Below are 23,738 nucleotides of genomic sequence, written 5' to 3' on the forward strand. Positions count from 1 at the left end.
TTCAAATTTTCCAAATGTAGATCAAGATTGAAAAACGAAATCCTGTATAAATATAGATAGGCAATTTTTTATTTTTATTTTAAAAATTTTAATCGTAGAAAAAAAAAATTGATGTCATCGAGTGCGTGGCAATTACGTCCTAACATTTTTAGGGAAAATGAATTTTTCCTTATAAATTTTTTTTTTATTCATGAATTTAAGAAAATATTGTTTCGAAAAAATTCATGAAATTGTATTATATATATAGATGATATATATATACACGAAATAAATACAAAAAAATAAAAGTAAATTTGAAATTTTTATTCTTCCCTTTCTTGTTTTTTTTATTTTAACATTTTTTTGGTTTTTACCAAAAGGAACATTTTCCTGTGTGTCACTTGGAATTAAAATAAAAGATGCTTATTGCCCTTTAAATTTGTTTCCATAATTCACAGGAAACAAAATGGCGGTTAAATTTTTTAAAAATTAGAATTTAATCAAATTTTCTTGAAATTGTTACTCAAGGGGGGTTTGGGGACGCTGATTATGAATTCGATGTCTGTTTTTCAAAATCCAAAATGGCGGATCCAATATGGCGGACAAAAAATGATAAAATTTAGGAAAATTTGCTTGAAAATTGGCTTTTGGCTTTCCAATTAGCAAAAAAAAAAACTGTTTTCCATCGTTCAGCCAAAAAAAATTTAATTCAACACAAAAAATTACTAAAGGCATTCGATAAATTGTTACGAAAATCGGTTGTAAACAAGTACTGCCCCTGTACGTTGATTTTTGGACAAGCATAGACGCCAGTAGGGCTAGTAGGTGCTAAATTACCGTTAACCTTCCTAAGATACTATTTTCTTGATTTTAATAATTTTAAGATTTTTATGATTTTAATGTCTCTTCGACACTGAATGCCCACTGGATACGTTAGATGTCGCATCATTGCCTTCAATAGTTCCTACTTTTACTACTTTTCAACGTTGTAAAATTACAAAGAAATAGTGTCGTAAACCTACAATAACTGCTTTGTTAAGTAACTACGAAATTATTCACCAAAGTTATTTTGCCTCTCACTCACTCATATAAACAGTACCGTACTTTAAGCAATGCTACCAACATGAAACAATCTCATCGCCTAAAATCTATAGTAGCTAACATTTTTTTTTACATTTCTCCAATTTTTACAAATTTAAATAACAAATACAAAAAATCGCCAATTGAAAAATCTTCCCCCCTCCTATAAATTGTCTCCTTATTTAGATATTTACAAAAAACAAAATTTGTCAAAACAAAAATTACCTGTTTTAGTGATTTTTACAAATTGTCAGTTTGTCGGATGGCAACATTGATTGTTTGGTTGGTAGCAGTCGTTGCTGTGTTTCGGAGTCGCACTGTCGCAGTCAGTCAGTCAGTGGTTGGCGTGTATAGTGTTTTATATACACGTATATATATATACATATATACGAATGACACCTTGGTGATGAAAAGTGTCAAGTGTTGTGACAAGGACCAGCCAAAATAATCGCAATATATAGGTGAGTTTTCGTTAAATAGTGAGTGATAGTGGAGGTGAATTTTTTCAATCAAATAGAAATCTTAAAAATTTTCAGTGGAAATTTTCTTTCTTTATTTTAAAAACACACATAGCGTCAGTGATGAATGTTGCTTCGGGTGTGACCGCTACCTAACCCAATGCGACACGTTTCTGTCTGTTCCGTAATTAAGAAAAAAAACATTCCTTTCTTAATGATTAAAAAATTTTTTTTTCACTCAAAAAAACGGTAATTTCATTTTTTTTTCCCAAATTGGCGAAATGTTACAATTTTTTGAGGTTAGAGTTTAAATTATCTTTTTTGAAAAAAAGGGGATGGAGAAAGAAACACTAAAGAATTAAAAGAATTGAAATATAATACAGGTAGAAACTATTTTTACGCTATGTTGTCATTTTTGAAAAAAATGAGATCATCCATTTCGCGAGAGGGATAAAAAAGTGGTTTTCTATTTTTAGGTTAGGACTTTGTGGTAAAAAATTTCGATTGTGTAATTCGGGGTTTTTTCTCACCTTCGGGATTTTATTCTTATAAATAGTGGGAGTTTTTTTTTCTTCCACTTTTTTAGAAAGAAATGGTTTCGCGTTTTTAAAAAAAAAAAATATAGAATAAAGAACGGCGCATGACAGAATTTTGGAAAGTTCGGGCCCAAAAATCAATGGGAGAAAAACAAGGAAATCCTTATGTGAAAACTTGAGGGGTTGTTTTATGTGTACATATATATACGTGAAAGGAGTTCGCTATCGATTTTCTGTATGAATGAATTTGCCGAGTGATTCATCCAAATGGTTCCCAAGAGTGTTTTATTATTATTTTTAGTTTGTTGAATATTTAAATATTTAACAATAGTGACATTTGAATTTTTACATTGTTTTAAATTGTTTATTTACGAAAGTGATTGCTTTGAAGTGAATATTTTTAAATTACTGCGACAATATGAAAATTTACCTGTTTCACTTTTTTTTCATTTCTTAATAAACGATAATTTTTTACGAATTTACTAATTATTATGGAATACCAACAATTGGAAAATTGTTTTTATTTAAAAGATTTTACTTTTTATTTTTAAGAACTTTTACCGAAATATCAAAATTTTAACTGCAGGTAATATTTACAAAGCAATTCATCGAAATGTACTGAAAATTTTTTACTCTAGTTTATATTTTTATTATTTTTTATAACATTAAATATTTATTTATATAATATTTGTATTTAATATTTATATTTAATGTTTAAATATTTAAAATTACTATTTTCATTAAATGTTTAAATATTTAAAATTAATATTTTTATTAAATGTTTAAATATTTAAAATTAATTAAAATTTTTTTTTTTTGACTATAGTCTTAAGATTTCTGAAGATAAATAAGAAAAGTTTGATGATTTGTCGTTTTAACTATAAATAGCAGCACAAAATGTCTATTGATGGTAAAACTATAAAATTTCACAATGCTTAAAAGATGTGAAAAGTGTGGACTAGTAATTTCTGAGAATGAGTTTCATATGAAGGTTGAACCTTATTTTCATAAATATGGAAAGAAAAATCTATATAACAGAAAATGATGATATCGATGCAATTAGAATTGAGTGGATAAATTTACTTGGTAAATCTGATGTAAACGACGGTAGTAGAAGAATTTATTTGTTTATGAAAATAGTGATAGATCGTAAAGAAGAGTAAACGTAATTATATGCAAAACAGATGCGAAGAATATAAATATACTAAAATTTCTACTAAAATTTTTAAATATTATTTTATATTTATTTATTTTAAAATTTTACTAAAATTTAAAATATACTATTTATAAAATATAAATAGTAGAGGAATTTATTTATTTATGAAAAGAGTGATAGATCGTAAAGAAGAGTAAACGTAATTAATATATGCAAAATAGATGCGAAACTTTAAATATTTTAACTCAATTGTTATAGACTTTACAATTAAATTTATTAATAATTAAAATATCTTAGAATCATTATTTATAATATGCGAGAATGTAAAAAGTCAAAAGGTCTAATTTCATATTAGTAAATGAGATTTAAAAATTAATTAATCAACTTTTTGTTTGCAGATAGTTGAAAAAAAATAGAGAACATGTGGTTAACGGCGTGTGTCCTCTTAGCGGTCACATTACATGCCAGAGCTCTGAGTAAGTATTAATTAATTAATTACTAATCATAATTTTAATGCTGATTTAATTGCAGTAAAATTATTATTTCATTCTTTTTAACTTCAACTTACAGAATATAGAAAACTATTTTAATAATTTGGAAATATTATATAATGTTTAGGTCAAATTTATATATTATATTATGTTATATTATATGAATATTTGCCTTTTATTGAAACCATTTTTTAATTAATTTATTATAAAAAAGGCCTAAGTACGAAATAAGTATTTTAAATATATAGTATATTAATATATTTTTATATATAGTATATTATATTTTACTATATTGCATTATATAACGTTCTCGAGTTATTATTGACCTAGATCTTCTTTTATTGTTACTTTTGTTACTGTTGTTGTTAATAATTGAAGAATTTTAAATTTATAGTTGAAATCGTGGATAGCGTGGAAGGTGAAAGTTACTCTAAGTATCGTACGTGAAAAAAGAATTCCCTAAAAATTGTTAATTTCATATGCAAAGAGCATTTTCGTGTTTACAATTCACAAATCATCAAAAATTAGTGTCTCTTTCATTACGTTCATCGATTTCTTGCAGAATATTTTTCAAATTTTTTCTAATGAAAACTTAATTTTAATAATAATGATAATTACAATAATGATAATAATAAAATTAATTATTAATAATAATACCTAATGATAATATGACGCGTCGCGAAGAAAGGTACCTAAGAAGCAAAATCTTATAGGTTATGTTTAAATGTTTTAAGTAAAAATGCATAAAGTGGGTTAAATTTTAATTCAAACTAATTATGTTCAACCCTTTATTATATTAAAAATATTTGTTAAAAATTATTTTCTGTTTTTAAAAATTGAAAAAGAATCCTTTATTCAAGGTAAAAAGTTAACAAACATAACCTATAAGATTTTTCTTTTTAGGACCCTTTTATCGATATGCGTCATTAAAAAAATAATATTAATATTAATTAAAATGAGAATGTTAAGAAATGAAGTCTTATGAAAAAAGTAAATTTCTGACAAAAAAAAAAAAAAATTTTACTGACAATGATATTGAAAGATTATGAAAAATAAAAAATGAAAAACTCATAGGTTGGTTGGTGTTGGTTACAACACCAACCAACCTATGAGTTTTTCATTTTTTATAAATAATATAAATAATATAAATGAAAAATGAAAAACTCATAGGAGTATTCAAATAAAAGGAGGAAAATATAATAATAGAAGGTGGGAGTGAATCTAGGTGAGTTATTTTAGATGAGAAGAGAGTTGATGTAAATGTCAATTAGGTCCGATTTCTATTCAAATTGCTAATTTTAGGGATCGAATTTAAAAAAGAAAAAGTATTGGAAAATTTTCAATTCATATGAATTCCATTTCTGTACGATTCTTTTATTGTGACGAGCAATAAAGAAAGATTCAATATTCGATTCATCTCAATATACCAGTGAATATAAAGGAATTTTCAAAACGATAAAAAATATAAAAGAAATTAAAAAGTAAAAAGAAAATGATAAAAGAATCAAAACGATAATAGTAAATGTAAAAGAATCAAAACGATAAAAGTAAATATAAAAAAATCAAAAACTGAAAAAGTAAATATAAAAAAATCAAAAACTGAAAAAGTAAATATAAAAGAATTAAAACGATAAAAATGTAAAAAAAAGAAAATTCGAAAGTTGAAAAAAAATTAAAATTTCGAAAATATTCTGCAGAAGAAATAAACTTTTCAGATCGTCACATTCTTCTTTTTTTTTAATGCTCCCTGCTTTGGATTGAATCATGCTGTTCACTCCATTTCGTTCTCTTCAGATTTTTCTCGTCCCCGCCCCATTTTTCATTGTCGACATTTATTATTACTTCTTCTTACTAAGTTACTACTATATTCAAACTTGGATTTTAAATCATAATGACCATATCTATATGTGTATAGTTTTCATAAAAATCGTTACATATATAAATGTATAGCGAGATATTTTTCCTTACATATTTTTGTAAATACACTAACATTGAATGTGTGTGTGTGTGTTTTTTTTTTTTATTTTAATAGAGAATTAGAGATACATAATTTTTAGTATCTTCAGTGTCTCATATTTTATTCTCCTCACACACTAAGCCAGACACTCTAAAAACAAACTCCTTTCAAATCGTGGTAAACTCAATCTATCAAATGAAACTTTTTGTTTACACTAAAATACCTCTTTTTCTTTTTTTAGCGCAAAAATCTGCTGTATACGTAAACAATTCTTCGATTCTTGTAATTTAAGTTTAAGTAATCGTCTTCTTTTTTTGTAATAATAAAAAAAAAACTTATTGTAAACAAATTTATAAAATTATTTTTATAATTGTTCTTTTTAATTATCTTTAAAATCGATGGAATTTTTTAAGCCAAATTTTTTTTTATTTTCAGTGATCCAGTACTTGTTGTTTTCATAAATAATTTATTTATGATCTAATATATAATTATTATATATTATCTAATTATATTATTAATATATTATATATTATCCTCGATATTATCTAATATATAATTATATTTATAACTAAATATAAATTATTTTATTTATTTTCGCTTATTTCTTATTTTCCTCACTAATTTTGCTTTTTGTTTAATCCCCCCCCTCCGCCCGCTTTATAAATAAATAATTATCGAGAAATTGTTTGCGAATTTTTTCTCTTTTTTTTTTCTTTAGCGAATGTTGCATATTAGAAATTTATTGTATATACAGAACAACAGAACAAGACGAAACAAAAAAAAATATAACACAATGTTTCTTAGAATTTTCTTTTCTTTTTTTAGAAACTAGTCTTGAAAATCTTGTCAGTGATGCACTTTATTTTTCAGTACAATCACCTCCACTTATAACGAAACAACCACCCACGGGCGAATTACTCTTCCAAGTCGCTCAAGTTAACAAAAACGAAAATGAAAAGCCATTTTTAATCGAGTGTGAGGCCGAGGGTGAACCTGCACCAAGGTAATTTGACAAATTTACTAATCAATAATTTTTACAGTAATGAAAGATGGAGAAAAAATTTAGTTAAATATATTAAAAATTAAAAATTTTAAGTAAAATTAATTTTTTAATCAATTTTTATTAGAAAAATTTTCGATAATTCAATTCTTTAAATACAAAAAATAAATAATTAATTAAATAATTAAATATTTCTTAAAATCGAATTTTTATGTAGAATTTTATCAAAATTTTTGAAAAAAATTGAAATTTTGCGATAAGTTTTGTTTTTTTTGCGAAAATAATTGAATTCTTGCAACACGAACTTTATTAAAAATTTTTTTAAAGAATTGAATTCCTGTGAAGAATTTTATTTGTGAAAATAATTGAATTCTCGAGAAACAATGTATTATTTATAAAAATAATTAATTTCTTCTGAAGAATTTTATTCAAAGTTTTTTAAATATAATTGAATTCCCATAAAAAAATGTATTATTTGAAAAAATAATTGAATTTCGGAGAAGAAGTTTATTATTTATAAAAATAATTGAATTTCGGAGCAGAATTTTATTATTTGTAAAGCAATAATTTAAATTTTGACGAGAATTTAATAAAATTTTTGATATTTTGCCTAGAATTTTATTAAAATTTTTCAAAGTAACTGAATTTCGCGGAGAAGAATTTTATTATTTATAAAAATAATTTAAATTTTGACGAGAATTTAAAAAAAGTTTTTAAAATTTTGCAAAGAATTTTATTAAAATTTTTGAAAATAATTGAATTTTGATAAGAATTTTATTATTTATAAAAATAATTAAATTTCGGAGAAGAAGTTTGTAAATTATAAAAATAATTGAATATCGGAGCAGAATTTAATTATTTGTAAAGATAATTGAAATTTTGCCGAGAATTTGAAAAAAATTTGATATTTTGCCAAGAATTTAATTAAAATTTTTGAAAATAATTGAATTTCAGAGCAAAATTTTATTATTTGTAAAGATATTGAAATTTTGACGAGAATTTAAAAAAATTTTTTGATATTTTGCCAAGAATTTTATTAAAATTTTTGAAAATAATTGAATTTTGAAGAAGAATTTTATTATTTATAAAAATAATTGAATTTCGGAGAAGAAGTTTGTAATTTAAAAAAATAATTGAATTTTGGAGCAGAATTTTATTATGTCTAAAGATAATTTAAATTTTGACGACAATTTAAAAAAAAATTTGTTATTTTGCCAATAATTTTATTAAAATTTTTGAAAATAATTGAATTTTAGAGAAGAATTTTTAGTTATTTATAAAATAATTAAAATTTAGGAGAGAATTTTTGAAAATTTTTGTAACATAATTGAATTTATGCGAAGAAATTTATCACTTTTGAAAATAATTGAATTTCTGTAATCAGTTGTTTTTAAAATTTTTTATTTAAATTCATTAAAAATTGAAATTTTCTAAAATTTCAAATTGAAACCTTTGAAGTTCATCTATTTATGAAAATTTTAACCGAAACTCTATTGAAATTTTTAAGTAAAAATTTTTAAGTAAAATTATTCATTAAATAATTTATACACGGAAAAAAATTTCATGACGCGAACGAGCAATATTGGGAATATAATTAAAATGAAGAACAACATAACCCACGTTTGGAATTAAGCTTAACTACATTAGCCGAAAGTTTAGCCAATTCAGTGATAGTGAGCTTTGGTTGAGTGCAATTCGTCAGCCATATTGGAAGTATATGGAAACCTGCCGCTCCTACGGCTCCTACCAAGAAATTTTTTTGACAGCATAAATATCAGTTTTGTGTTTTTTTAGTTTTAAAACAGTATTAATTTCAATAATTTACTTTCATATGGTTATAATTTGAAACATACAATTGAAAAAAATTAAATATCATTTTAGAGTTAGGTTGTCTTTCAAGTAAAATTCAATATCGCGATTCTAGCGATAATGCCAATATCGCTCGCTCGTTTTTGACGAAATGTTTAGCTGTTATGGCGAAAAATTTCTCCATTTCAGTTGTACTTTTTTTTCCGTGTAAGTAATAATTTTATGGTAGTTTTGAAATAATTAAAGATGAAGGAGATATTATTAGAAAATTTTGAAATATTTTAAGATATTTTTGATAATTTTTTTGCAACAACTTAAGATCCATTAAAGATGGAGGAGATATTTTAAGAAAATTTAAAAATATTTTATATTTATATTGGATATTCCTTAAAAATCTTTTAGAACTGATAAGAATTTAATTCAGTCACTTTTACACCTAATTGGATATAATTATTTTAAAGAGACTTGAATTTTTTATTCAAATCCCTTCCTTATTCCAATCAATCCAATAATTTGTCTTTTTCATGTTTTTATAAACACCTTTTTCCTTCACGCATTTACCTATAATTCTAATTTATTTTGTTTTAATATCACTTAATTCCAATTTATTCTGCTTCAATTTATCTTACTTTCAATTTATTTTAATGTCGCATTTAATTCCAATTGTATTAAATTATATTAAATTTACATTTTATTACATTTTATTACATTTATTTATATAAATTATTCTCCAATCTCCAAAATTGAATTTATCTCTTTATTCCCTATGCTTTTTAATTACTTTTATAATTACGAATAAAATAGTACCTGGTTATTCTATTATTAATTATAATTTTATTCACCTTTCCTCTTCAATTTCATAATCCCCAATTTGCCTAGGAATGAATTTAATTAACTTCGAAAGCATTTAAATTCGAATTCTTAAAGAATTTAGCGCATTTACTCGAATTTCATTTCCTTTTTTCGGTTTTTATTAAATTCTTCATTTTCAACTTGGAAATATTTAAATATGACTTTTAAGAGAAAAAAGGGAAAATATATCATTTTTGATTAATTTTTCACTCCTCTTGTTCTTTTTTTTTGTGACTACTTCTTGTATTGAGAAAAGTTTTATAACTGCGGGGAAAAAATGATTATTTGTCAAATAGTGGAAATTCCATGAGCGCGAGCAGTTAAAATTTAAGTTCCATTCATAAAGTGTCGTCTTACTCACTTGTCGAGAGTGTAGTTTGGGTCAAGCTCTAGTATGATGGAAGGGGAAGTCAGAGTAACTGATCTTAATTACTTGGATGACCTCATAGAAACCTTAGACAGTATTGAGTTACCACTTACACACAATATATGTATAATACACACATTTTACACGCACAATATAAATATATATATACGTGTAGAAAGTGTGAGCAGTCAACGTATTGAATGGGGAGTGGTCTCTCTTGTGATTATCACGTCTTTACAACCCGCACTATACAAATGAAAAAGAAGGAAAAAAGGGAAACACGAAAGTTAAAAAAGACTGAATAAAAGATAACGAAAAGAATTCATTATCATTTCCCCTCTTCCTTCCAATTCCGCCTTTTAGACTCTGCACTCACGAGATGCATTCACTCTAATTAAAATTAATATCCATTTCATTTTTCTTTCATTCATTCAATTATTTCATTTTTTTTTTTTTTATCTAATTTGTCGATTATTGACCACAAATCTCCCATTATTTACCCTCTTTTGATAAATTAATTTTTTTAAAAAGATTTATACTCCCTTTCTAAATTAGTATTAATAATAATAAAATAATGTATCAGTTCCCTAAAAATAGTAAAAACTAATCAATTCTTATGATTTTCTTAAAATAATCTAATCGATTCTTATGATTTTCTTAAAATAATAAATGTTTATGGAAAAACAAAAAATATTTGCTTTCAATTGAATCGACTTAATTCTTAAGATACTTCACTTAATATGTTTCAATTGTAACATCTATCTTTAGCCCAGGAAGTTATTTTTCAATTTTAAGTCCTCAGCCGAAGTCATCTCACTTTAATGAAGTTTAAGCTTTCATTTCAAATTCTCGATTCATTTGAATGTTAATGAAGTTATTTCACTCGGCAATTTTTTTTCAATTAATTTAAATGAGCTTCTCCTTTTAAAATTATTTTAGTTTCAAATTTAAAAAATCATTATTACGTTCTTCATAATCGTTATGTTCCTTATTATCCAAAACTTTCACGATTATTCAATTGCCTGATATATGATTGCTTGAAACAATTTTGACATTGATTGTCAAAATTGTCTCAAGCAACAAATTTGTTAAAATACCAATAGAATTGTGACGCGTTCTAAAGAAAAAAGACCCTAATGCGGTGAGAAAATTGTAGGCTCTGTTTGTGTTTAATGAAAATAATTTTTATTTCTGAGATATTTCGCCTGATACGTTACTAACAAACCCTAATGAGCATTACGACTAATGCAACAGGATTTTTACAATTCATAAGAATATTCTGAAGTTTTTTGTGTCTTTTTTGTTTGCCTCATAAACTATATGAAACTACCGCGAATTCTAATACAAAACATTCTTAAAACATTTTAAGAAATTCGGTTTTTCGAATTTTTGATAATTTTTAATAATTTCAAATTTTTCACCAAAGGGTGAAGACTATTAAATAAGTAAAGTGTTTTTTAAGAGCCCAAAAATAGTAAAGCTAAATGCCATAAAAGAGAAGAAAAAATGTTGAATTTTAAAAAATTCGGATTTTCGAAATTTTTTATAATTTTAAATTTTTACCAAAGGGTGAAGACTATTAAATAAGTAAAGTGTTTTTAAAGAGCCCAAAAATAATTAAGCTTTTTCGAATTTTTGATAATTTTTGAAAATTTTAGATTTTTCACCAAAGGGTGGAGGAAATTAAATAAGTAAAGTGTTTTCAAAAAGCACAAAAATAATGACGCTAGATGCCATAAAAGAGAAGAAAAAATGTTGAATTTTGTAAATTTCGTATTTTCGAATTTTTGAAAATTTTTGAAAATTTTAGATTTTTTACCAAAGGGTGGAGGAAATTAAATAAGTAAAGTGTTTTCAAAAAGCACAAAAATAATGACGCTAGATGCCATAAAAGAGAAGAAAAAATGTTGAATTTTGTGAATTTCGCATTTTCGAATTTTTGATAATTTTTGAAAATTTTAGATTTTTTACCAAAGGGTGGAGGAAATTAAATAAGTAAATTGTTTTTGATGAGCACAAAAATAATGAAGCTAAATGCCATAAAAGAGAAGAAAAAATGTTAAATTTTAAGAAATTCGGTTTTTCGAATTTTTGATAATTTTAGATTTTTTACCAAAGGGTGGAGACTATTAACAGGGTTGTTTAACGGTCGGGGAAGTCAGGGAATGTCAGAAAATTTCATTGAAAGTCAGGGAAATTTCTAAAAATTTATACAAAAATTAAAATTTTTGTGATTAAAAAATTTTTTTAATCTAACAGAACTTAGAAGATTTTTATTATCGTTTGCTTCTATATCATTAGATATTAATTTATTGTTAAATATGTCAGTTATCATATTTTTGTCCCAAGAAAGCAAAAATAAAATTAGTAAAAAGTTAGGGAATTATTTTCTCAATCCTTGTTATACACCCTGATTACTAGCATAAAATTTTTAGAAATAATTGAATTCTGAAAAGGTTTCAAATTAAAATCTTTAAAAATTAAAATTTTAACTAACAATTCTGTGAAATTAATTTTGGTTTTTTGAAATAAACATTGAGTCAAGAGAAGAAGTTACAGTTTTTTCGTATTCACTATCACTTTGCGTATCGGAAGCACTTAGCTCTGAGTTATTGTTATCGTATTCAATATCAAAAAAATATCTGAGTCACTATCGATTTCTAGATCATTTTCAAAAGTTGTACTATTTTCATTTGCACTTCTTGTGAAGTAATGTAAATTCGCCATATCTTCAAACAGTAGATTCGTGAAGAAGAACCGAACCTAACCTAACCCTAACATTAGGGTTAAACCATGCATTTTTTTAACTGGATGTCGAGCCATGTATTTATTAAAAACCATTCCTGTATGACCACCTGTTTAAGTAGTTGAGTTCTACAGAAACCCCATATTCAGTTTCTGATACTCATAAGGATTCCCATGCTAACCCTTCGTGAATAATTTCAGAAATTATTCAAATTCCCCAAAAGAAAAGAAGCCAATTCACACTAACATTCCCCTTAAAATTCTGTTCGCAGATACAAATGGATCAAAAACGGAAAGATGTTCGAGTGGCCGGCCTACGACGATCGAATTTCCCAGCAAACGGGACGTGGTACCCTCGTGATATCGAGGCCACGCGAAGAAGATATGGGACAGTATCAGTGTTTCGCCGAGAATGAATGGGGTCGTGCAACGTCCAATTCGGTGTTCGTTCGTAAAACCGAGTTGAATGCATTCAAAGATCAGGGTAGACAAACAAAAGAAGCCGAGGAAGGAAAGCCATTCCAGTTGACTTGTCAGCCACCAGATGGTTGGCCGAAGCCAAGTGTCTTCTGGCTAATCCAACACGCGACCGGTGCCACTGTCAATACAATTAATAATACCCGAATGACCATCGATCCCGAGGGAAATCTTTGGTTCAGTAATGTCACAAAATTCGATGCCAGTGAAAATTCTTATTATACGTGCGCGATTTATTCCGAGGTACGTAACGAATATAAACTCGGTAATAAAGTTCTTCTACATGTGAAAAGTACGTCAGCGTCGGCTACGCAAAATAAACACGCGCCAGTTAGTCAATATTTGAGTAGAAAGAATGAGGTCGCATTTCGCGGTGGTAAACTTGAGCTCTATTGTATTTTCGGTGGTACGCCATTGCCGGAAATTGTTTGGAGTAAAAACGGTCGTCGAATTGGATTAAGTGAACGTGTGACTCATAAAAATTACGGAAAGACGTTAGTGATAAAGACTGTGATTTTTGATGATGAGGGTACTTATACTTGTGAGGCTTCCAATGGTGTTGGTAGTGTTCTTTCGCACTCAATGAAACTCGAAGTGCAATCTGTGCCGTATTTCACCGTTGAGCCAGAAATCCAAAGTGCTGCCGAAGAGGAGACTGTTGAGTTCAGGTAATATTTCACCCCAATTTTATTTTTCCCTCTATTTCCAAAAGGAACTAAATAATTCATAATTTTACAGATGCGAAGCGAGTGGTGTGCCAGAACCGCAGATAAATTGGATCTACAATGGAAAACCAATCGTTGAAGCTGATTCAAATCCGCGTCGACATCTTTATCCAAACAAAATTGTCATCGAACGGTTAACAAAGAAAGACACGGGAAATTATGGTTGTAACGCGACAAATTCTCTTGGTTACGTCTATAAAGATGTTTACGTAAATGTTCTCGCATTGGCGCCAGAAATTCGAATGCCACCAACCGACGAGGTTGTTGTCGATGGTAAAACGGCAAAAATGACATGTCAAGTATTTGGCGCACCGAAACCGGAAATTAAATGGATTCGCAATGGTCAGGAGCTCACGGGTGGAAAATACAAGATCGAATCAACCGGCGATTTAGTAATTGATAATGTAGCATTTAACGACGCTGGTGAATATACATGTCACGCGCAAAATAAATTCGATAAAGTTCAAGCATCGGGAATATTGACTGTTAAGGAACATACGCGTATCACTGACGTGCCAATTGACTATGAAGTGAATGCCGGTGCAACGGCAACTTTCCGCTGTAATGCCGTTACTGATTCAAGTTTAACGCTGCAGATTGATTGGTTGAGAAATGGACAGCCATTAGATTTTGAGAGTGAACCACGTTTTGTACAAAGTTCCGATCTCTCGTTGTCGATTTTGAAGACATCGGAATTGGATACAGGGGAGTACACATGTGTTGCGCGAACTGAATACGATGAGGTTCATGCAAAGGCAACATTGATTGTTCAAGATGCGCCAAATCCACCGAAATTAGAGTATGTACGTTGTCAGCCTCGCAGTGCGGAAATATCATGGAAACCATTGGGTGATAATCGTGCACCAATTTTGGGATATATTGTTCAGCATAATACAACATTTACGCCTGATGTTTGGAAGAGTTCGGTGGATTTCCTATCGGCGGCTGATCGCACCATTAGTGTTCCAATGAGTCCCTGGGCTAATTACACATTCCGCGTTATTGCCTGGAATAAAGTTGGTAAGATATCTTTTCTTATTTATTTATTCATAAACATCATCCCTCAGTTCTAAGGGATCATAAATCGTGCTCTGATGTGATGCACAAATAAAAATTCGTTGACTAGAGAGTATCCATTACCAAAGTATTCCTGAAGTATCCAAGAACGTCCAATGGTATTTTTGAGAGAATTACAAGATTATATGACATTTAAGATATTTTAAATTCAGAAATTAAATGCGTTATTCAAGCATGTTTAGATGGAGTAGCTAAAGAATGGTGGAATTTAGTTAAAGAAGAAGATGATCACTTTGGTCGCTTTAAAGAAAAATTTATTAATCGATTTTGGAATGAAGATATCCGCTTTAAAATTAGTAAAAAAGAATCTGTTTCTTACAAACCAAACAGACAGTTGTCTAGGTCGGCATATGCGATTAAAGTAATAAACAAAGCCAAAGACTTAATTCCATCAGCTTTAGAAAGCGAAATTGTTTTGAAAATTGCAAGACATTTCAATGATGATATTCAAACTGCAATAATAAGGGGGATTAAAAAAATAAATGATTTATTAGATTTGTTAGAAAAATTTGATAGCATTTGCAGACATAGTATTAAAGACTCTTAAATTTTTCCTGTTCCCCAATTTATCATAGACAAAAATCCACTTTTCTTAGAATAGCACCTTTGTTTCCTTAGGTAAATCGGATCCTTCGCAGCATAGCACTGAAATTTGCACAACACAACCCGACATACCGGACAAAAATCCAGACAATGTTGTTGGTAAAGGAACAACATCGACGAATCTCGTTATCACTTGGACAGTGATGCCACAAATAGAGCACAATGCACCGCGATTTATGTATCAAGTGCACTATCGACGTGACATTCCCGGCGAGAAATGGAATATCGAAAATATTAATGATTGGAAAATTAATCGACTACAGGTCGATCATCAACAGACCTATCAACGTTATCGAATCAAAGTTGGCGCTATCAATGAGAAAGGCGAATGTCGAACGCAACCGAAGGAAATTATTGGCTTCTCCGGAGAGGATGGTTCGTATTTCTTATTCGCTTTTCTAGAAATGAAATAAGATTGATGCTAATTTTTCTAATTTTTTTTCTAGTTCCAACGCAAGCGCCAGGAAATTTCACATTGGAACAAGTGAATTCGAGTACACAGGCGATACTTTCATGGAGTCCAGTGCCACCGGAAACGGTGCGCGGTGAATTAATTGGGTACAAAATTCAAACGTGGACTGATAAGGACGGAGAGGATCGCATGAGGGAAATTAATGTTCGCGGTGCAAATACGACACGTACACTAGTCACGAAATTCGTGCCCTACAGTAAAAATTTCGTTCGAATTTTGGTCTACAATGGAATGTAAGTAGAAAGAACTTTCAGTTCAAAATCCTTTGTACTAAGGTACTTCCTGCGGGTTTTCTTTATCTTCTGTTCTTTAAACGCTTTTCTATTTTCAAAACAAGATTCAATGGTCCACCTTCGGAGACATTGACCTTTAATACACCCGAGGGCGTTCCGGGAACTGTTTTAAGTCTCGAGGCATTCCCAATGGGTTCGAGTGCATTCTTTTTGAAATGGACAAAACCAGCTGAACCAAATGGCATTTTAACCGGTTATCGAATTTACTATCAAGTTGTGAATGGAACTAAACTTGAACCCGAATTGGAGAGAAGACCAAAAGTCACGGATCCATTGGCAGTGAGTGCAAAACTTGCTAGTTTGAAACCGGAAACTAAATACAGAATTCATATTCGTGCAACAACCAATGCAGGAGAAGGGAACAAGTGAGTTTTATTTCTCTTAATTTTTTTTTATTTATTTTAAATTAGTTTCCTATTTAAATTTTGAATTTTGCGGCATTAAAATATTTAATTCATGAAAATATTTTTGGGTGTTTTAGTTATTTCATTGAGCAGACGACACAAAGATCACAAAAACCAGATGTACCTTACTTCACTTGGCAAACGATTCCACAGGATAATGGATATTCGACGGTTAAATTAATTTGGCAACCAAATTATAATGGACATCCTGGAAGTCATTTCTTTGCCAAATATAAAATACGGGATGAAACAATTTCAATGCAAACTGATCCTGAATATTTCTCCCACGAAATACACGTGAGAAAAATTAAAATATAAATAATTTAATTTTATGCTTTTTATGATTTATTCCTTTACTAGTAAATTTTACTGTTTCTTTTCTTTAAATTAAAAATTTTTAATTAAAACTCATCTCAAAATGAAAGAAATGGGAGAATAATTGTTTTTTTTGTTTAATGAATAAAATAGGTTGTCGGTCTAATGAGCGGAGAAACATACACAATGTCAATTGTAGCTGTAGATGGAAATTATATAACAGAAAGTGATTCACAAGATATTGAGACGACCAATGAGGGACCAATGATACAGGCGAAGGAAAATGTCGCTACTGCCGGATGGTTTATTGGTAAATAATTTTCTTTTTCCTTCCTACTTTCTAAATCTTTCTAAGAATAATTTTAAAAAAATTTTATATAGAATAATTTAATAGTTACTCACATGGGGTTTTCACCTTCTTCCCTCGTTGATTTTTTCAATCCTCGAACCTATTTTAACACAAAAAAAGGAATTAATTATTAATATTCACATAGAAAGTAAATTTACAGAAACTAGTTTTTTTTAAATAGGAACATTACATTTAAAAAATTAAAACTTCTTTTTCGAATTAAAATCGTAATTTTCAAAAATTTTAACTGCGATTTTTCTAAATTAATAAATATTTATTTATTTATTCATAAAATATTATATAATTATTTTATTTTTCCTCTGTTTCTTAAAGGTATGATGCTGGCGATTGCATTTTTACTATTCGTTTTGATAATTGTTTGCGTGATTAAGAGAAATCGCGGCGGCAAATATGCCGTTCACGAGAGAGAATTGGCCGCTGGCCGCGGCGATTATCCCGAGGAGGGTGGCTTCCATGAATATTCCCAACCGCTGGACAATAAATCCGAACGGGGACGAGCTTCCCTCGCCTCATCGGCTCCACAAGATGGCAAACATCCCGAATCCGACACGGATTCAATGGCCGAATACGGCGAAGGCGATACAGGTTAGAGATTTATTTTTTTTCTATTTTTCTGTAGTTTATTATTAAAAACACTTGACACTAAATTAGATTTTTGTATTCTTACATAATTAAGAATTGTCGCTTGCAATTAGTTATTTTTTCTCTTGTGAGTTTATAATTTAGAGTATTCTTTTCGAAAGTTTCTTATTTAAAAATTTTTATTTTTTGCTGTTTTGTATTTTTTATATTTTAAATCCACTTTTTGTCTATTTTAAAATCTATCTGTTGTTTTATTAATTTTTTTAATTGTTCTTAACTTTTTCATTTTTTAAAAATTTTTCATAACTTTTTCATTTTTAAAAAATTGTTTTTTATTTCTAAAGAGAAAAAAATTGCACTTGTAGAGCACTTTAACTATTATTAGCAAATTCTCGTTTATTATTAACCCTTAAAGCGCACACTTCTTAAGGCGGTGTCAAAGTCGATGCGATTTTTGCATTGAAGCTGAATGCAAAAATCCAATCGACTTTGACACCGCCTTAAAGAACCAAATAATTGAATAAGAATTTTATCAACATTTTTAAAAGTAATTGAATTCCCAAACATTTCCTTACAACTTTTGAAAATATTTGAATTGTTTTGAAAAATTTCTTTGAATTTTTTTTTTAAATAATCGATTTTTGTTAAAAATTTACAAATAATAATTTTATTATTAAAGTTTATTAAAATATTGTTAAATAAATTGAATTCTTTTGAAGAGTTTTATCAGATTTTTTGAAAATAATTAAATTTTTTTGACTAAATTCTTTAAATCTATTAAAAATAAACTAATTTTTTAAAAAATTTTAATTAAAAATTTGGTTTTTATTTAAATTAGAACCCAGGGTGCGCTTTTAGGGTTAATAATTATATTAATTTAAAAATGAATTTTGTCGTAATTTTTATTTACTCTTTAGAGGCAATTATTATTATTTTGTGCACTTGATGTTATTTTTTTCGTTTGCTTTTATCTGTTTGCCATTGGAAATAGAAGGTATGAACGAAGACGGTTCATTTATTGGTCAATATGGTCGACAAAGGAAGCAGGGACCGAATTCGCAAGCATTCGCAACTTTAGTTTAAGGTAGGTGGAATTTGGAATAATACAAATCCACAAATACTAATTTTGAATAATAAAAATCTACGAATACAAATTCAGAATAATATAGATCAACAAATACTAAGTTAACCAGAATTGTTACAAGAATTTGATTTTATTTTCCCTGATCTTAAAGAATATTATAATTCACTCCAAAAATTATTAGATACACAAATAATGTCCCTGAAGATATCGATTTAATTTTCAATAATTTTTAACTAAAGTTTCTTTCTAAATCAATTATTTTTAATAATTTTTGAGAATTAAAGGCTTCGTACTCTTTACCTCTTCTTTAATTTTAAAAATAATGTATCAAAAAGTAGCTTTAAGACTGAAGAAAGTAGTAAAAAGGTAACTACCGAAAAATTAAACTTGACTCAATTTTTTTATAATTTCAAAAACTTAATTACACAGCATAGGACTTTTACTTCGCGAGTTTCGCTTAGAAAGAATTTTTCCTTCTTTCATTTCTTTCCATGTCTTTTGTTCAGCAGTTTGTAAAATTATTCATCATTAAATATTAATACCATTTTTGTTCAGCAGTTTGTAAAATTATTCATCATTAAATATTAATACCATTTTTGTTCAGCAGTTTGTAAAATTATTCATCATTAAATATTAATATCATTTTTGTTCAGCAGTTTGTAAAATTATTCATCATTAAATATTAATACCATTTTTGTTCTCCAAAACAAAATTGTTCATCCAATCTTCATTGGACGGAGCTGATGTTTTTCTTCTGCAACAAGAATTTGTAAACAATAACAAAAAATACATTTTAGGAATAGATGGATGTTTACAAATGATTACAAATTAAACAAAAAGTAATTTTTATACTTCTGAGCCCAAAAACACCAGATTTTAAAAGTTGTACTACTTTTCATAATATGTAATGAAGAATTAAATGTCGGTGTTTTTTGTTGAGAGTTGATCCCCTTTGTTTATTTTCATTCCGAAAATTGCGAACATAACCTCAAAATTTCCCTACTATTTTTCTTCGAAAAGCGTCTTATTTATTGTATTATTAATTAATAATTGTATTATCAATTAATTTATTACTATTTTTTTCATTTTGTTTTTATCATTTTGATAATTTGTTTTTCGTTTTTTCTAGGTCGCTTTACCGAAGACGGTTCTTTCATTGGGCAATACGGCCCGAAAGGCAGACCAGAAGAAACGCCATCAATTCCAACTGGGACAATAGCAACTTACGTTTAACCTTCATCTCTGCCAGAAATTTTCGAATTCTCTATCCCATTTTTTTAAAAAAACTATATTGAGAATTCAGCACAATTCGCCTGCAGCTGCTAAGAATGAAAAAAAAGAAGAGAAGCAACAAAAATGTAAGCGTCTTGCGCTGGGCGCAACGTCCACACTCTATACTGCCAATTAGAAATCACTTTTTGGATTTTTTTTTCATTAGTTGACTCGAGAAATCAAAGAAATATTTTCATTGAATTAAATGGAAAAAATCCAATTTAAAAATTCCAATTACTTGGAACAAATGAATCTCAATTTTTTTCTATTTTTAAAATTCATAAAGAAAAATTTGTTTCTTAAACAAAAAATTTGTCCATTGAAAAATATTCTAAGAATCTAAGAATAAATTTATTTTCAAAAAGTTATTTATTTAAAAAAATGTCCTTTTTTTCGTTATTAAATTTTTTTTCTTTTTTCGAAAACTCTCGAGTCTTCTAAGAAATCCAAATTGTTTTCTTTTTAAATAGATGTTTCACACAATTTAGCGCGCTAGCTATTAATTAATCCATGAAACTAAATGAAAAAAGAAGGATCTCGTGATGAAGTAAAATGAGAAAAAAAAGAAGAAGAAAAGAAAAAGAAGCGCTCGAAAATTCTTTTTTTCTTTTTGACAAATTCATTGAACACATTATTTGACTCTTGAGAAAAGAAGAAACAAATAATTTTGAGAATTTTATCATAAATAACTCCTTAAAGAAAAAAATTTAATTAAATATACATATTGAATGAGAAAGATTTCAAAAATCTTTTAAGAAAAATTCAAAAAAAAATGTTTAAAAATTTTTCGGAATAAAAAAGAAATGTTAAAAGAATTTTTGGAATGAAAAAAAATGTTTAAAAAATTTCAAAAATATTAAGATTTTTCAAAAATGTTAAAAGATTTTTTTTGACGAAAATAAGAAGAAACGATTTTAAAAATTTTGTAAAATTTCGTAAAATACAAAATGTTTAAGAATCGTAAAAATAAATCGAGATAAAATTTCTAAAAGAATCGAAAGACAAAAATAAGGACTTGGAAAAATTCATTAAAAATTTCAAGAAAAAAATACAGTTTTTAAATTAAAACAAAATTCTTTGAGAATTTCAAAAAAAAATTTAGGGTACTTTCGACAAAAAGGGAAATATAAAAATTGTTTCAAAAAATGAATTGAATCAAATTGACAGTATATTTAAAAATTTTGACTCAGATAATTAATAAAAGAAAAAAAAAACTTTCAAAGTTTCAAAATTTAGAGAAAAAAGTTTGAATATTGAAAATAATTCAAATATGTTAAAAAAAGATAATTTAAAATTACAATAAAATTCTAAAATTATTAAATAATTTATATTGAAAATATAAAATTTAGAAAAGAATCTAAAGAAAATATTGAAAAAGACCTAAAAGAAATGATTTGTGTTAATTAATTAATTAATTATTTAATATTTAATTCTTAATTAATTATTAATCAATTAATAATTAGAATAAATATTGAACAAGACTTAAAAATAATAATAATAAACAATAATATTAAATATTATTAATATTATATAAATTGAATATTAATATTAACAAATTGAATGTTAATATTAACAATTTACAAATTAAATTTTAATATTATAAAGTAAATGTTAATGTTAATATTAAAGAAATGAAGTATTGATATCGAATACTAATAATTAATAAATTGAAAAAATTATAAAATAATTAAATATTGGAAACAAATCTAAAATCAAATAATCTAAATTCTATTAAAATTTATATTTAGATTAATAAATAATCTAAATAAATTGAAACAAAAACAAAAAATCTAAACTGAAAAACCAGAATCTCTAGAAAAAATCGAAATAAACGCGGAAAATTCTCAAACTTATCAAAAAGAAAAAAGGAAATACAAAAAAAATGTTAGAAATTACACAAAAGAAAACTCGAGCGATGATCAAAATAATAAAAAAAGCAAAATGAGTAATCCCAAAAATAAAAATTCGAGCGCATCTTTTTTCCAAAAAAAGAAAAAAAGAATTTCTATCAATTTTCATAAGAAAAAAAAATTTTTTTCTCTCCTCTATCTCTCCTCTTTCTCTCCCGATCAGACAACGATTGCGCCTGCTTCTTTACAGGGTAACCTCGTTATGTTTGTGTCGTTTTAAATATGTATGCAAAAAAATCACTTTCGAGGCTTTCAAAAAAAAAAAAAAAAAAGACCTCATTTTTGATGAGAATGTCAAAAAGAAAAGAAAAACTAAAATTAAATAAAAATTACTATGAAATTTAAAAAAAAGAAAATTTTTTAAAGCCTCAAAAGTTGAATTTTGAAAAAAAAAGAGTAGCGACGTTGTCTGATCCTCACGACTGAAACTTTTAAAGAACAAATAATAATAATAATAATTAAAGAAACAAAAAAAAAATCATCAGCATCTTTTTTTTTTAAATGTTTCTTTGTATATTAGCGAGACTAGAGACGCGAGATAAAGAGAATATTATCTATTGATATGATATTGAGAAAGATTATTGTAAATGCACTATTAGTAGTTAAAAAAAAAAGTGAGAACACAAGGCCTCTAATCGTTGCTTTTTGTACGTGAAATGCGCTTTTGGGAAAAAGAAAATTATTTTTCGTTCTTTTTTTTATTTTGTTCGGATTAAAATACAAGAAAAAAAAATTTTTTCTTTGTCTTTTGTTTTTTTTTCTTTATTTTACTCGTTCTCGTTACAAGAAAAAAAATAGAGTAAAATATGTAAAGAAAAAAAAAGAGACAAAGAAAATTTTTTTTTTTATTTTTGTCTCTTTCTTTTCTTTCTTTTACTTTTTTTCTCGTTCTCGTTACGAGAAAATAAAAAAAGAGACAAAAATTTTTAAAAATGTCCTTTTTTCTTTTCTTATTTTACTTAATTTTTTTGTTTCTCGTTCTTCGGTCTTTTTTCTTTTGTTTGCATTATCGCACGATCGATGTAGTGTTTTTTCGGTGCGCGAGACGATTTTCACTTTTCAATTTTTAACGAAAAACGTCTCGTCGCATTGACGCGATGTAATTACGATATATATATAATTATTTAATATATTGAGCATTGAATATATATAAAGATATATATTATATATATATATTAAAAAAGATGAAAAAAAATACAAAACAAATCACGAATCATTAGGCAACTATTAATTTTAAGGTGTTACTTGATTTGCGATTGGGCTGCGGCTCTCGATTTGCCTTGAAAATTAATAATTTTTTTTTCTGAGACACGAAAATATTTCTTACATTTTTTCTAGATGGGAAATTGTTTTACTTTAAAAAAAAAATAACGAATATTTTTTATTATATCTATAGATATTTAATTCTATAGATAAAATAGATTCTAAAACCAAATTTTTTAGAAATAAGAAAAATTTGAAAATTAAATTTTTTACTGATAAAATTATTTATTAAATAAAAAAAAATTATTAATTAAAAATAGAAAATAATTAAAAATCATTTATTTATTAAATAATTTAATATTATATTTTCCATTAAATACTTTAATTACTATTTTATTTATTTTAAAATTTAAACAATTAAATATTTTACTATATTACAATTAATAATTATTAATGTTAAATTATAAGTAATAGGAGAGAAAATTTTTTTTACAAACAGGAGAAAAAAAATTTCCAAAACA

General features: G+C 26.8%; 2 protein-coding genes across 3 annotated transcripts in view; one reads left to right on the forward strand and one right to left on the reverse strand.

Annotated features, from left to right (window-relative positions):
* Positions 1–23,738, reverse strand: part of LOC122508689 (proteasome activator complex subunit 4A-like) — a 186,238-nt gene that overhangs the window by 153,484 nt on the left and 9,016 nt on the right. The window contains exon 2 of the mRNA XM_043622177.1: positions 17,199–17,245. Coding sequence (XP_043478112.1) covers positions 17,199–17,245 — 47 coding nt within the window. The remainder of the gene's footprint in view (positions 1–17,198; positions 17,246–23,738) is intronic.
* LOC122508692 (neuroglian) lies at positions 1,358–20,363 on the forward strand. Of its 2 annotated transcripts, none has more exons than XM_043622190.1 (13): positions 1,358–1,520; positions 3,608–3,685; positions 6,528–6,660; positions 12,703–13,575; positions 13,646–14,652; positions 15,328–15,687; positions 15,759–16,017; positions 16,122–16,442; positions 16,559–16,778; positions 16,950–17,106; positions 17,479–17,751; positions 18,743–18,832; positions 19,962–20,363. In XM_043622190.1, exons 2-12 carry the CDS (start codon positions 3,631–3,633, stop codon positions 18,829–18,831), a joined length of 3,747 nt encoding a protein of 1,248 aa, XP_043478125.1. In that variant the 5' UTR covers positions 1,358–1,520; positions 3,608–3,630; the 3' UTR covers position 18,832; positions 19,962–20,363. The 2 variants fall into 2 exon arrangements, with proteins under 2 accessions (XP_043478125.1, XP_043478124.1); XM_043622189.1 differs by having other exon boundaries at positions 1,359–1,520; positions 18,740–18,832.

This window comes from Leptopilina heterotoma, unplaced genomic scaffold (genome assembly GCF_015476425.1).
Source record: "Leptopilina heterotoma isolate Lh14 unplaced genomic scaffold, ASM1547642v1 Lhet_55, whole genome shotgun sequence".
Classification (NCBI taxonomy): Eukaryota; Metazoa; Arthropoda; class Insecta; order Hymenoptera; family Figitidae; genus Leptopilina; species Leptopilina heterotoma.